Source organism: Papaver somniferum, chromosome 11 (assembly GCF_003573695.1).
Source record: "Papaver somniferum cultivar HN1 chromosome 11, ASM357369v1, whole genome shotgun sequence".
In the NCBI taxonomy this organism is placed as follows: Eukaryota; Viridiplantae; Streptophyta; class Magnoliopsida; order Ranunculales; family Papaveraceae; genus Papaver; species Papaver somniferum.
Window position 1 is genome coordinate 7,002,015 of NC_039368.1, and position 16,071 is coordinate 7,018,085.

General features: G+C 36.1%; 3 protein-coding genes across 4 annotated transcripts; all 3 read right to left on the reverse strand.

Annotated features, from left to right (window-relative positions):
• Positions 1-2,739: 2,739 nt before the first annotated feature.
• On the reverse strand, positions 2,740-3,654 carry LOC113324014. The gene has a single exon (XM_026572357.1). The coding sequence runs from the start codon at positions 3,652-3,654 to the stop codon at positions 2,740-2,742; it is 915 nt and encodes a 304-aa protein (XP_026428142.1).
• A 2,428-nt stretch (positions 3,655-6,082) lies between these two features.
• LOC113323908 lies at positions 6,083-12,641 on the reverse strand. Its single transcript, XM_026572258.1, has 3 exons — positions 12,424-12,641; positions 12,187-12,296; positions 6,083-6,477 (listed from the first exon to the last, which is right to left on the reverse strand). The coding sequence occupies exons 1-3, from the start codon at positions 12,591-12,593 to the stop codon at positions 6,446-6,448; spliced, it is 312 nt and encodes a 103-aa protein (XP_026428043.1). The 5' UTR covers positions 12,594-12,641; the 3' UTR covers positions 6,083-6,445.
• A 156-nt stretch (positions 12,642-12,797) lies between these two features.
• LOC113321582 lies at positions 12,798-15,844 on the reverse strand. Of its 2 annotated transcripts, XM_026569466.1 has the most exons (3): positions 15,608-15,844; positions 15,376-15,485; positions 12,798-13,913 (listed from the first exon to the last, which is right to left on the reverse strand). In XM_026569466.1, the coding sequence occupies exon 3, from the start codon at positions 13,873-13,875 to the stop codon at positions 13,081-13,083; it is 795 nt and encodes a 264-aa protein (XP_026425251.1). In that variant the 5' UTR covers positions 13,876-13,913; positions 15,376-15,485; positions 15,608-15,844; the 3' UTR covers positions 12,798-13,080. The 2 variants fall into 2 exon arrangements, with proteins under 2 accessions (XP_026425251.1, XP_026425252.1); XM_026569467.1 differs by lacking the exons at positions 15,376-15,485; positions 15,608-15,844 and adding an exon at positions 14,152-15,356.
• Between the last annotated feature and the right edge of the window lie 227 nt (positions 15,845-16,071).

Sequence of the window (16,071 nt, forward strand, 5' to 3'; positions counted from 1 at the left end):
TCTTGTAATTATTTTAACAAGGGAGAAGACGAGAGATCATAACACCCCAACAACGAATAAGGATACACAATAAATTTCAGCATCCTTAACCTCAGTGAAAATTTATTGTATTGTAAACCAGTTTAAAATCCATGAAGTTGCAAATCAAGAATTTATTGTTGCTTTCTTCGGAAATCTTGTATTTATTATCAGGCATAGTCCATAATTCAATTGTAGTTGCAATACTTCGATGGACATTGTAAATACTAGTCTCCAAGGCATTCAGGAAGACACCACGAGACATGAAATCAACTTCATGACACTTATTTTATCTGGATTTTAGATCATCATTGTCTCTTGAAGTTGCAACAAGGATTTCCTCAAACAATCTTCAAGAATGTAACACGACTAGATGGTAATCAGGAAAAATTTCACCTTCTTTTTCCAGCGAATGCAATTCTTACAACCAAAATGTTCCAGAAGACTATAGTTTGGTTCATAACTTGTAGAGACTATACAGTGGAAGTTGAAGTTTCACCTCAGTCGTCGAATGATGATTGTCTACAATTTTTTGAAATTTAGGCTAAAAAAGGAATGAAAACAAAAAATAAGGATGTTGTATTTTCGACTTCAAGGCTCTGCAAAGATGTTTTTAAACAATTATTTCAACCCTCCCAATCAATTGGAGATTAAAAAGGGCATGCCACATAATGTCTTATCATCTTGCATTGGATGTCATAATAAGTATGTATGCCCCGAAATTTTCATGTATGTCCCAAATGAGGGTTCTCAGGATTCTAGCTCTTCCTCGCTGAGTTATTGATGGCCTCCTTATTTAGTAACTTTCGAAATTTCCAATTAGACTCTTAGAGAACAGAAATTGGAAGATCAAACAAAGAAAATTAAAAAAGGATGAGCTGAAACAATTGGCTTGCAGTCTTACACTGTTATCAATGAATCTACTAATTATTCCTGAAATCGTTGGGCTTTAAAGGGTCTAAAATGGAACGGTTTTTTGGGGACCAGCCTCTTTTTGGGATGACCATTATTTTATTTTGGGTAAGACATTAGAAGTAAATCTAGATCACCCCTTATCTAAATATTTATATTAATACCAAAATTACTCATTTCAATTAAGTTAGTGTAATGATTAGTTGTATCATTAGGTTAACATAATTAGTGAATAGTGCAAGATTAAATAAAAAAAAAATTAAACTAAATAATCAAAAAAAAATAGTTGTATCATTAGGTTAACTAAAATTACCGTTAACATAATTAACTAGTTCGGTTGGGAAATGTTTTTTGCGACTCAAACGAACTGATGTTCAGTTGGGAAATATTTTGCGAAATGACCGAACTAAATTTCGGTTGGGAAATGTTTTTTGCAACTAAACGAGCTTAGGGTTCGGTTGGGAAATGTTTTTTTGCAACGTAACCGAATTATTAGGGTTCGGTTAGGAAATTTTTTTTGCAACGTAACCGAACTGATGTTCTGTTGGAAAATATTTTGTGAAATGACGGAACTAAAGTTCGGCTGGGAAATGTTTTTTGCAACTAACCGAACTATTAGGGTTCGGTTGGGAAATGTTTTTTTGCAACTTACCAAACTGTTAGGTTTTAGGTTGGGAAATGTTTTTTGTGACGTAACCGAACCTTAGTTCGGTTAGGAATTATTTTTGTGAAATAGCCAAACTGTTCTTCATGTTCATTATTTCCATTAGGTTCGGTTAGTTCGACAAAGTTTTTCACATAATTCCTAATCGAACTTCTCTCTGCAACTTCCATTTTCAACTCATTTTGATTGTTAATACTCATTTTTCAATCGAACGCCGAACGTCAAGGAAATAGAGAAGTAGAAGAGAATAATTTTTTTTCAAAACTATTTTTTTTTTTGATTCCCCCTGTTTTTGCTTTTTGCTTTTGATTTTGGTTAATAGATACATATGATTAGATTTGTATAATTATTAGGCTAGTTTTAATTTAAATTAAAGTAAAGGGAGGTTGGCCTAATAAGACCATGATCCCAAAAAAATCATGGTCCCTAAAAAATGGTGTGCATAAGATTTATATTTGTTGGGCTTCTATGTTTCGAAAACAGCTGAGTTACCACGAGAAAATATCAGACAATGTTGTTACTGTCTTAGTGTCTTACTGAAAGGATGCATTCATAAGTGGATCTAACAATCAAAAGAAAATATTTCTTGGGCTTCTATGCTTCTTAAGATAATGCCATCCTAATCACTTCAGATAAAGCTTTTCTTCCCACCTAGGCCTAGCCACCAGATCTTCACCGTCTTGCCTGATCAATACTCATCAGGCGCTTCTGAATCCATGTAGCCCATTTGACTATTTGATACATCTGTCAATCAAAAGAAATTAAAAAATTTGTAAGGACTAGAACCTTATTTGGAAGAACCGAAGCACTCTGTTATCAGGCAAGGCAGCAAATTCACAGGGTCTTGCATGTGCAAGACAACTCAAGCAAACTTCATCTCTAGTCTAGAAATAAAGTCAACAAGGACTACTACTACACAGAAGAGACATGAAGATAGATTTGAACCAACCAAATTCTAAATTCTATCCAAACTCCAAATTCATCTAAACTAACTAAACTTCATTGTATTATTATTATTCCATCTCTCAAATGTCTTTACAATTACAACAACCATGAAAAACCAACCACAAATTTTTCAATGGAAAAAAACATAACAAAATAGCACATGAAGAAGAATTAGTACTAAAAATGAGTTTATTTGTTAATTAAGGGTTGTGGTTGTTTTTCTTAGAAGCAAAAATCAACAAAGAAAACTCAACTTTCTCCTGCTCTTTCTGAAAAACCTTTTCTTCTAACCACAACTTCGTATCTAATCCACTTCTCCTCCTAAACATGAACACAGCATTCCCAGCCTCTTCTTTATTAAAGAACCAATCATGAACATCCCACATCATATCGATCAAGACTCCGTCGACGAATATAGTCCGGTTCCCCCGGAAATTCCACTGCAAGCTCTTCACCCGTATGACTTTCTTTTTATCGATCAAAACCGATAGTACCGGGCCGTCTTCTCTCGTGCATTTTATCAGTATATCATGAGCAGTGCCCAAATCACTGAATTGCGCCTTGGTGTTGTAGAGGTTGTTGCCGTTGAAATGTTCTCTCCGGGAAACTAATGAGAATTTCGCAATTCTGCATAAACTTGAAATGTACTTCTTTGAAGCAGATGATAATTCTTCACCACCCATGTCTCCTAGAAGAAGTACTAGTTCAGAGTCAATTACGACCGCGACGTAAAACCCCGTTACAGGTTCCGGTTCCAAACCGTACTTAGCCATGGAGATATCCCAGAAAAGCTCAACCTTTGAACTCCCGGCTTCTAGTTTCCGAGTACCTTTCTTCCGTCGGAACAACCGGTAATCCGTGCTGAATTTGAAGCTCGGCGACGACATCTCGTTTACGTTTATGCTTAGACCTTGACTGTTTGCGATATTATTCTTGCACCAAGAGATTGTAATGTAAAACTGTTTCTCAGTAGATAGCTTGGTTTTGTAGAGACAGGAAATTGCATTCTTGGTTGAAGGCAACAAGTTTGCAGGATAACAAGCTAAGTTTGCGGTGCTTGAACAAGATGTTGCATCAGATACTTTTACTGCATAATCATTGAAACAAGAAGCCATATCTCTCGATGAAGATTGAAAACGGAATTATTTTTTGTCAAAAAAAAAGGAAAGTTATGATTGGAAAATGGCTTCTTCTTCTTCTGATGACTTCTCATACATGAATGGGAGAGAAAATGAGATATTGAGACAGAGAGGGTGGAGAGTGGGAGAGTTATGTCCCTATTTCTATATTGTCCTAAATGCTGCCTCTAAGATAGATATATTTGGAAGACAAAAACCAAATAGAGAAATGAAAGAGGAGGAAGACACTATTAACCAAATAGAGAAATGGTCTTAAATTCACAATAAATTACAACTTCATAATTCCTATACAGAAAAAAAAAAAAAAAAAAAAAAAAAAAAAAAAAAAAAAAAATCACTGACAAGAATGAAATAAAGACACAAACTTTTGTATTCTTTTTTTAAATTTATCTTGACAGTTCATGTGGGATGTTAAAACCCATTAAAGAATGCAGAACAAGAAAAAAGACATAGTATTGAAGAAGTTGGACCCATTCATTCATATTTCTACCACCAATTTTTTATAATGTAAGTTTTTTTGTTTGTATGGCCATGGAATTGAAGGTGGAGGAGTAGTGACTTGTTTTTTTTAACTGACAACAGAAAGAGATAGGGCTATCCTACGAGTAACACAGTCTGGAGGTCACTCAGAAACTTTTTATGTCTCCAACTGAAGAAACCAAAACCCACACTCTGTACTTCAGAGTTATGTTCAAAATGAAAAAAGATTCAACTGCAATGATACTTTTTGATTCAAAAAACAGTATTAAGTTGTAACAGCCAAAAAAAAAAAAACAGTATTAACTGCCATTTTCTAGAGTAAAAAACGAAATTACAGTAAATTTTCTAGAGTAAAAAACAGTACTAACCAATTGTAGTGAGTTGTTGTTTGTTGCTTTGTATTGTTTCATTTGTGATGAAGTATATGTTTACGTGTGAGAAGGATTAGGTTTCACCTAGAGAGATAGAACAGAACATGGATACCACAAAGTAAAGAAGTTGATGATACCACAAGAAAAGAACAAATTCTGCTTCTCCTAATACATGTGTATGTTTTAAGAAAGATCTCAACAACTATGAAGTTTTCTTCATTAGCAGTTATTAGTAGTTAGCACTACCAAACCATAATGTAAAAAAGAAGCTAATTTTTAAAGGTTTACTTGTCCTCTAGCTCATCACTTCCAGATAGACTACAAGGATACCCTCATTTTTTCTAATTAACAAATGCTAATCTCAATTATTAGACAAGTTCAGGGCACACGAATTTTCATTTTTTTAGAATTAGTTTATGATAATCTCACTTACAAGTCTGTTTCGCGGCAGCATCGTTCCGAACTTCTTCGTTCTGACGGCGCCATAATTTTTTCAGTCATTTTACCGATCAATGTAAAACTTGAGCAAAAGACATAGAATCTACTAACAAAAGACTACCAAACAAAGAATTGAGGGGTTTGTTTTACTGTTTATCTTTTCCTGTGATTTGATTAGATATGCATTGAACTAAAAACCAACGACTTGAAAACATAAGAAAACATCATCACAAAACAAAGTCAAAACTCAATGACACAATTTTTTTGTTTTAATAAGACTAAGTTTGTAGTTTATACACCAAAATGTTCTGCAATGAAAATGACTAATAAATCTACTGACCCTTCCAAGAATTTCAACTTTCCTGCAATGAAAATGACTCTTTAAATTCCGTGACCCTTTCAAAAACTTCCACACACAGAGAGCCAGAGGTTCACACTTACTAAATTGTTAGTTGGGTTTTTATTTAAGTCTACCAGCTTATTTATTGGTGCCTGTCTACTTATAAGCCAACCGGGCAACCCTAGCACGTGCAAGGCTCAACCCCACTCACCAGCATAAACTCGAGATAGAGGTTTTCTTGTTCATAAACCAACTTAAATCTATAGGATTTTTTCTTGTGAACCCTATGTCGTCTAAGTACATGATTCATACATGAATTTATGATTAAGTACTACTTTTAAGTCGAATATTGTCCCTAAGATTGTAACTCCTCAATTTTGTTGTAAACTCGTGATGGTACATGACCTGAACAAGCTAGAACTACATAAACTATACTGCAGTTCACATATTTGGTTAGTGTTTATGATGTGAATTGGCTGTTTGGAAAAGAAAAATCTGAAAATGAAAGAGTAGGTCCAAAATTTATGAGAGACACGGACATTCTCACCCTGTTTACCTTGAGAGTAGTCAATTCCAAGTCATAAATTTTTCTGTCTACCCCTAACTTTAGTACGGCAACATCTCAAGAATCCCTCCTTTTTATCACCAAATAAGATGAAATGCAGAACACAGAAATCCTATTATTCGAATATGACCACAAATATCACATCCATGTTCGTGCGTAGAGCTTAATCAACCTCATTTATATCAACATTATCATCAAACAAGAAAGCGTAAAAAAAAAATTCAAGTAGGCTTTGTTCTTAAAAACAAAATGATATTTTGTTGCTGCAAAACTATAGATTTTAAGAAACTGCATCAGATAGTGGTTTAGAAGCATGACGTGCCAAGTTGAAGGACTCACATTGTAAATTCCCATTGAATGGCAAATTCACATTCTTATATCTTATCAGTTTGTTCTATCCTATATCAATAAGATGATGACAATTCGGAGTTAAGGACTGTTTTTTAACAGAAACAGCGGAAAATTAAATAATTAAGAAAAGGGAAGAAACTGTTTCTTATGAACCTCTACGTATGTGAAAATCCAAAACTTCCCATGATGGATAAAGGACCAGCATTTTAGATTTAGCAGACATTAGATGGGACTGACATAGTTGGCAAATCTACCTGTCATCAAACGAATAAGTTTTGAAGTTAGAATCTCTGCAAGCAGCATTTACACATAGAATCAAGAAGTAAACTCTGCATTGAATAGGACACATTTTTCAAGCATGCTATGACAACAGACTGAGAAACATCTGAAAGATTATGTTGTTTACATTGGAAAAAGCAAAAAATCCGAAGAACCCATGGGATTTTAATCATTTTATTGACGATAAAAGAAGATTTTCCTTGACACCTAGAAACTAAGCTTCAGCCAATATAATGTGTAACCCCTCACTGCACTGCTCCATAAAATCCTCTTAGTCAACGCCTATCTTTGCTTTAGGGTAATCACACTAGTTTCGTCCCCAGCTCCACCTTACATCAAATGAGCTAATCTTTGCTTTAGGGAAATCACACTAGTTTCACCCCCAGCTCCACCTTTCATTAAATGAGCTAAAACCTTGTATGATAAACCTCAACTTCTTGGCAACTGATAGAGTGAAACTCACTCGTAGAGTCTATTAGTATACCGAAGCATTACCATGTGATATTGGTGAAAAGAATTTACACAGAAAGCATTCTAAACTTAAAGCATGACTGGATAATGAGGTTAGCAACTAGTGAGACAGAAAAACAAATGGTGTAATCTAAGACTTGAGCAGTCCAGTGCGAATCAAAAAAAGAAAGAACACAACATCTAGTGTCAGGACCCATTTTTAATGAACTCGTAAACCAGAAGCCTGTGGCGACCTTCAGAGCAAAACTCAACCAGTCTCGCCAAATTCAAATGGTGGGTGCTACTTATAGTTGCAACTTCCATTTTAGACTGTTTCCCCCCTTGCTCAGTTTCTTCTAGTAGTTCTACTGGCAAGAATCCCTTTATAAACGGTCCCAAAACCTCCAGACCCGAGTTTCTCCTCAAATCCCTTGGTTGAACTATGGAGGTCACTGAATGAGAATTGGAGCGGAGTGCCAGAGGCATATTCCAGCAATGCATACTCTGCCGATAATGAATTAAATTTTGGGCTGTTTCTGTAGCACCAAATTCCATAGACCGCCTTAGATGATTTACTACTCAGCGTCGTAGTAAGAGCAAACGAAGGTGGATTTGGAGTTCACTGATCCGCAATTCTTAACCTATGAAATACTAGGAACAGTGGGCAAATGAACCAGCTAACAAAAGTTGTTGCTTCATAGTAACAAACTCCTGCCTCATCAGCAAGAGCTTTCGACGCAATACATGTGGAATCTTTTAGGCAATTCGACTTAATAAAAGAACTGAGAAGAGGACCCGGGTTCGTAATTAAGAAACATAGTATTATCTAATACCATCATGGTTAAAGAACTAGTTCAGTTTGATAGTCTAATACACTATCATTTGGATCTACCGACTAGAAATTTTGAGATGCACAACCACAAATAGGACTTGTTACATTATCATTACAAACACCCATGTTACCACTAACACTGATAAACTAAACACTGATATGTAACAGCTTCCCATCTCTCGGTTAAATTCCCATAAACTAAACACTGATATGTAACAGCTTCCCATCTCTCGGTTAAATTCCCGCACCCATAAACTAAACACTGATATGTAACAGCTTCCCATCTCTCGGTTAAATTCCCGCACCCCCAACAGAAGAAAACATTCTCTACTTCCCATCAGAATTAATAATAAAGATTAGCAGTTTCACCAAAGTCACTACTATAAGCTATTCTGACATAAATCTGAAGAGTAATATCACTGACACTAAGTTGTAAAATTCCAATATCCGAAAGACTTTTTAAACTTGGGAATGTTAATAAGCTATTCTGACAGAAGTCTGAAGAGTAATATCACTAAGTTCGCAGGATTGAAACCCTGGAAGAACAAAATACACCTCTTAACAAAGAAGCTTTAGATCTGAGAGTGACAAAATCAACTATAATCTCAGGACGCATAACTTCACAGGTCTAGCTAGAAGCTCTTATAATGCAGTAAAGACTAGCAACAGACACGAGTTTCTGCATTTTTGACTCATTCAAAAAGCAACAGATTTGTTAGCTCAGCAACCTTGACCAGGTTGGCCAACACAACAATGCTAAAAAATCTAGTGAATTCAATACATGGGAAGACAATAACACACAAACTAGATTAGTGCTTAATTTAGATCTTATTCTTTTTGCTAATTCCAGAAGACCCACTTCTTCTTTTTTCTAAATTCTCATACATGCAATATAAAAATGAAAATCACTTAATGAAACTCTATATTGCATAAATTTGAATATAGTTTTGTCTCTTCAACTACATTTGAGTACTGAAAATCACTTAATTTTAGCCGAATACTCGAATAGGTTGGAGTAGTCGCCTTTATATAGCTTTTGATGCATTAGGTTGAATTCATGAGCTATCAGCCATTTTATAGCTCATGAACTCAACCTAATGCGACAAAAGCTACATAAAGACGATTAACCCAACCTATTCGAGTATGTGGCTAAAATTAGTACTTCCAAGTCCAACTACTGAAACAAAGTATAATCTTTTCGATTACCGAAAGATGTGCACATATTTAGACAGCAAGCGGCAAACAAAAGATGAACACTAAAACATAAGAGTTCCTTGTCTCTTTTATTCTTTTGATAGATGATAAACAGTGAATGTTAGATGTCTTAATGGTGAAAGCAAGCCTTATAATTACACAAAAACAGATGCAGAATTTCCACAGTGTCACAATTTTAGGCATCTATAACATAGGTTCTAACTGATTATACATCGACTTGTGTAGACACTGGAAGTTATACACTCAATATGTATGTAGACCTTCTAAAGGTTAGTTGGAAATATTATACCCAAAATGATTAACCCAATAAAGAAATTGTTAAATTTAACCGCTGGCTTTGAAAACAGGCTCCACTGAGTACATGGCTTTCAAAGATCACTTGACGTCATCCGAATTTCTATCGATGGACGTAGAAGGACTGATATCCTGGCGTGCCTGGACTGGCATTAACAGTAGTAGAAACCACGCTAAATGTCAAATACTACTCTGGTTAACAAAGTTACTAAGGGCCTATCCAAACAGTCGCTCACATTTTGAACAGTCTTCCCCTAACTGACTAATTACAACAAACACTAAACTGTGAAGTAAAAAATATTTTAAGGTTTTCTTGCCAAATGTAGCACTGCAAATTTGACGGATGCTTCATGGTGGTAGGGTCACAACGTGATTTATCAGCATCCACAGTGCAGAGATCAAGCATTATGGCCTATAATAGTGTATGTGTAGTCCTTTTCGAGCTTAAGTTCTATCACAAAAAGTCATGACCCACCTTCCAGCCTACAATACTACCTACCCAAAACAGCAAGGACATTAATGCCAAAGTCAAGATAATCTTATGCATCTCTACACTTCGTGCTGAGGTTTCAGGTATATGGTTGACGCTATTCGGAAGCAAGGCTTTGCTGGACAAAAAAAAGAGAGGAAATTTTGGCACAGCTGAATCGAGGTTGTTTTTAGTTCAAAAGTCACAAACATGGCACTGTTTGTAATACTTTTTCATAAATGACTTGCATACTTCTGGAATTCATGGCCTCTGTTGCGTGTGATTTTTCTTCAGTCTAGTGACTACGCACTTTAAAAGCACAGTGGCATGGACATGATACTAATACTGAGATAACACAAAGGCGACGAAATAACACAAATACTGAGACAGGTGGACATTGAAAACACAATAGGAAACACGCTCCATCCACGCCACTTACTAGGCACTGGTGACATGAAACGACTTCTATCCTTGGATCATGGACCATTAAGAAAATTTAGGGCATCCAGATGCATGCTGCATCATGGGTTCAAGCAAGACGCACGCCAATGGGTGCACTGTGCGCAATCACAGAGTCAACCAAGTACAATGAAAATGTCCTCCAACTATCCATAGAGGTGCCTACCTAAGATGCACACAACACGACTGTTTGATCTAAGGTCCACTGTACACTGCCTGAAATTTATAAGTCAACAAAGTAAGCCGCATAATGGAGTTGTTGGGATCTCGAGAAGATGGTTGTGGTTGAACTCATCTCTCAAAACAGATTATGAAATGATGTTATCAGACACAGTTGTGTACAACTGGTAAACCATTTTCACCTCCCAATAAGGAAACAACCATTTTAGTGATGTTTATGATTGAAAAATTAATTCACATTTCTAACAGTTTTGAACAAGGGAAATAAGAATGTCCAAGTAGATACTGGAAAGATTTGCTTGTTTTTTCTGTTGTTTGTCAATAACCTTGGTTCCTAATTCCTGAATGACCTGACTCAAACTAATCTAAGGGAGAGCTAGTGGCCACATAAGCTACCACTACGAATGGCCTTCAGACTCAATTGGTGATGGGGGGAGTCTATGGTGATTAAACCATGGATCATAGTAGTAAACTTGTCAGGAGTGAACTGCACAAATAATCCACGGGCAAGGTAGAGGCTACATAAGCTGTTGCACTATTGAAGAACTCCACCAAAACCCTCCATAATAGTATCCCAAACGATATTACAGTTATCCCCATATGATGAAAATGCGGAGTATAAGGTTGTTTGGACCAAGGATAAGTCCGGTAATGTTACAGCTAGAAACATCCTCTTATTATCAAGTGAAACCAATATTATTGGCTCAAACTGGGTGAAGGTATGGAGACTTCCTAGCCTACAGAAAATTTGAAATTTCATTTGGCTCCCATGTCACAATAGGATCCAAATCTCTATGTAGAAAACACCTAGTCTCATCCCTGGTTGCACTTACAGAAATTGTTTCTCATCTGTTTTTTTTAACTGTTCTGTTTCTAATCATAGTTGCAAATCTGTAACAGATAAGTGGGGAATCAAGGTTCCTTAAAAGTTAAATCATCCAACCCTACTTGGATTGTAAAGGTTAGCCATATGATTACCTAATTCTGTTTTCCAACAGCAGAAATTTGCTAGTCATAATGTCGCCGCTGGAGCTTCGACTGAAGGTCGGAAATGCTATCATATATAGTAGCAGCAGGCAGTCAAAGACGAAGTCCCACTCCTCCCAGTCAGGGATATGTGAAACTAAGAGAAATGCCCCATTGACCGGCAAACAATAATGTCATATGTCATCGGGTGGACAACATATTTTATCAGTATGCCAGCATTTTGGGTGGACATATTATATGATGACGTTAATCTACAAACACACTTGATATGATGGCTGAATGGATCCCAGAAGAAAGAAAAAAAAAACTGAGGAATAAGGGGTTTGAAGACACCATTTCGGGATAGGTTTCTTAGCCATGTTATATAAGACATCCTCAACTTCACCAAAGATGGCTTAGAAAGAAGATCTGACAAGATAACATAATTCTTGAATGCATTGAAAGAAGTGGTAAATACACTTATACGCCAGCTGAAAGAGTCCTAGACTTATACCATGGAAAAATGGGAACATGTGTAGATCCTATTTTTCAAGAGTTGCTCTACTAACCGGAGTTGAAGACATTTCATCAAGAACCTTGAAGGCCCAGTACATTACACATGAAAATGTAAAGCATACTTGTTTTTAAGGAGTAACTGAATCTAATCTCTTTAGTATTTACTATTGTTGTTCTACGCGTGGTTCTACCCTAAACTCCATCTCATTAAGGCAGTGGTAGTATGTGAATACTTAGGTCTTGGGGATAAAATTAATTGATCAAGATGTATATATCAAAATGCAAAAATGATATTAGACTAACCGTCATTAGATGAGCTAACTTCAGTCGGAAGCTTAGAAACCAGGCAAGCAGCAGCAGTCGCGCTGTGAATTGGGTGCAAAGTATTCAACAACAATGCCTCTCTTCTCAACCTTCAATCAGATCAACACAAAAAGAAAATCAAATTTCAATTCAGAAATCAAAATCCTATATACATTTACAAACAGAATATGAACTTAATTTGATGAAATCAAACTATTTATACAAAAAAAAAAAAACCTGTGAGGAGTAGAGATTCGAGTTTGTGTGAAGAAGAAATTCGCTGATTTTGAAGAAGAAGATGCTGAAGCTGGAAATGAAAATGATTGAGAGATATTATTTAAATTTTTGGTTGATTTACAGAAATTACGGACGAATACGGATGTTCGAGATAGTGAAAATGCTGCCATTTTTGTCTGTTCAAAGCTTCAACCCTAAACCTCTGTGAGGAAAATGTCCCTTTTCTTTCTTTTTTTCTATTTACATCCTACAAATTTACTTGTTAACCCCTCTGACCCTTATCCAATATTCGGGTAATCATTTGGTTCTTTTATGACCCATATCCAATTTTGGTACCGGCAGGCCGGCACCTTAAAAAACAAAATGTACACACATTGAAGATACGCAAGAGCATCTTTATATAAGTCTGAAATCTGAATAGACATTACAATCTCCTACCAACTCAAATGAATATAGACATTACAATCTCCTGCCATTGAAGAAACTTGTTCTGCCAAACTGGAAACAAAATCAAACACAAATAAGAAAAAGAATACAAGTCTGATATAAATAAACTCCGAAGGCCACTACTTAGAACAACAAAATGATGAACATCTTTTAACCGTCGCTTCGAGCCACTGATCAGAAAGCAGATCAACATGTCTTAAATACGTCAATCTACATTTCGGACTCATGTAGCTTACGGGTTGCATAAGATGTTCCTGCATTGTTATACGAACCCCAGATATCTGGATGGAATCTTGCTTCATCTTTGTCCGGAATCAACTCTTCAATGTTCACAGCCACTAGAGATATTCCTCCATAGAAACGGCTCGCTTGAACATTTGTTGTATAATCGCCCTCAAATTTCAGTGCACCTGGTGCTTTGATGATTTTCAAAAAAGTATTCCTCGGAATATTTTGAATATCAAGATCCTCAAAAGGAACCCAATTATTAGGAATACTACTATCACCACTCCTCCATGGTTTTTCATCAGCTGATCCACTACCAACACCACGACACTCTTTAAGTTTTGAAGTCAGATCGGAAACTTGTTCTGCCAAACTGGAAACTTGTTCCGTCAACTTGGAAACTTTTCTATTAAGAGCTTCTTTCTCAGCCAATAGTACTGCTTCAGGAGTATGAATACCAGGCAGCCTATAAAATGGCGAACTTAGTGGTTCACGTGCCCAGGTGAAGTGGTGGTAATTACTGACCATCTGGTACACCACCCAGCCTTGACAATTTATAAGCTTAAAAGTCACTCCATCAAACTTGATGGAAGATAAGAAAACATTAAAATCACTTTCTTTGTTATTTGCCAAACAGAGATGTTTCGAGTAATCTAAGAATCCGTAATCGATTATACCTGATAGCGCAATGGGGGTACCAATTGGCTCCTTCATCCTGTATAGTTTTAACCCCGGCGTTTCACGGCATATATACAACTGAGGATCTTTATACCATGCCATAGTTACTCACTGAACGTGAATGACCAAAGGCTGAGGAACTGCAGATAAAAGAGCACTGTGAGAATCTGAATATTTCGTATTAAGTTGTTCTCAGTTACTACTTTGAAGGACAGATGGAGAGTCCTTTTTTGATCAGATGTGAGGGAGAGTCTGAACAAGAAGTTCTTGTGAAGTTATCTAAAGAGAGAAAACAAGAAGTTCTTGTGAAGTTATCTAAATTGCGGTCCTTAACAAGATAAAACACAATGATATATATAGAGAAAAGTGTAAACATACCTGCCAATGGCTATACCATAATCGACTAGTGGAATTACTATTGTTCTTAATCTGGCCACCTACCTAACGTGTGATGATATATTCTTCCGAAAAATTCATCTAGGACCTCCATAAACCGTTGAATGAGAGTTGGCCAGTCAAAGGCTTCACCATGATTCAACACAATATGAATAAACTATAATAATTGACTTCGTATAGTTAGACTATATTTAGATTGTTGAGCTGTATATTCATTTGTACATATAGATAGGTTCAATAATTTGGTGATGACAAAGCTTTCTAACGATAACAGTTGTTCTTGTCCAGGGACAGAACCAGGATTGAAAATTCTAGGGTGTTGCATAAAATCCATAACAATTGTTAATCTCTACTAACATGTTTAAGCAAATGGAACATTGCAGCATATGACCAGAAAAGTTTTAAATTGAATATGGAAGTACCATGGGCGGCCGGCCTGATTCACATTGGCCTCAGTTGAAGGAGGATAGGAGCACCATTACATAATTGCATATAGATCCAAAGAAGCAATACAAAGTCAATTAAAGCATAACTAATAGTCTAATAGAAATTAGTTTTAAGACAAGACTTTTTTGTCTGAGCGTTTACTTTGAAGTTGTCCACACCTACCTTGGAAATTAGATGGCAAGAGACTTTGGAATGTGTATGCACATATATACCGATGATGTATGGTTCTACCTATTCGCATCTAGTGTAAACAAATCTTCTTCCATTTACTTGGTCCGTTTATACTTTTTGTAATGAAAAAGAGTTTTTAATTTAGTTGGTGATGCGAAAATGGAAATGGGCTTAGAGATCAACAAAATAAACTAACGTAGTTTCGAGTAACAGACAAGCTATACGACAAGAACATCTCTTCCAAAATAGTCAATGCACTAGTTGTCTCTAGATGAGGAATCATTCTGTTGGTATATTACAAAGTGGTTAATAATGGTGTTATAATAACTGATAAACTCCTAGACATCCTTGCAAGCTCTATAAGGATGCAAATGCAAAGCATACTTGTGTTTTCATGGAGTATCCAGATCTGTCTCTCTAGTATGTATCGTTGTTCTATCCTAAACTCCATTTCAATAGGGTGGTTGTAGTATGAGAATCCTATGGTCTTCCGGATCAAATTGATTGATAAATATGTCCTGTATATAAACATGCATTTCTTCTTATTTGCAAACAGAAAGAAATATGAATACAATAATAATTACTAACCGTCATTAGATGTGCTAACTTCAGCAGAAATCACAGACACAGGACAAGCAGAATCAGCGTCACTGTGAATTGGGCGCAATGTATTCAACAACAATGCCTCTCTTCTCAACCTTCAAAATCAATTCAACGCAAAAATAACACATTTTTATTCAGAAATCAATGCCCCAGACACAAATTTAAACAAAGTATCAACTTTTGTCAATAAAATCAAGAAAAGGGTTTAAAGAAATACCTTCAAAGAGTAGAGATTCAAGCTTGTAGAAACAAGAAATTTGAATAAGATGATGAAGTTGAAATTGGAGGTGCAAGTGAAAAGGAATGAGAAATACTGTTTATGCTTCTTTTTGGTTGATTTATAAATTAACAAGGATGCTCGAGAAATTGGAGCTGCTGCCATTTTTGTGTTCTTTTCCCCTCTACAGATTAAAGCTTCACCCTAAACCCCTTCTCACCGAAAGGAAAATGTTTGATTTCCCCAATTTTACTTGTATTTCTTTTCTATTTACACACGGAAATTTACTTGTTCACCCTCGTGGAGTCGTGGTCGTGGTACCTGGGGGTGAGCATGGACTGGTATGGACCGGTTTTTACCTGATCCGCATCTAATCCAATTCACTACAGATTTCAAATTTGGTATCCGCATCCAATCCAACATCCAATGGATGCACGGATGCATGGATTGGGTGCGGATAATCC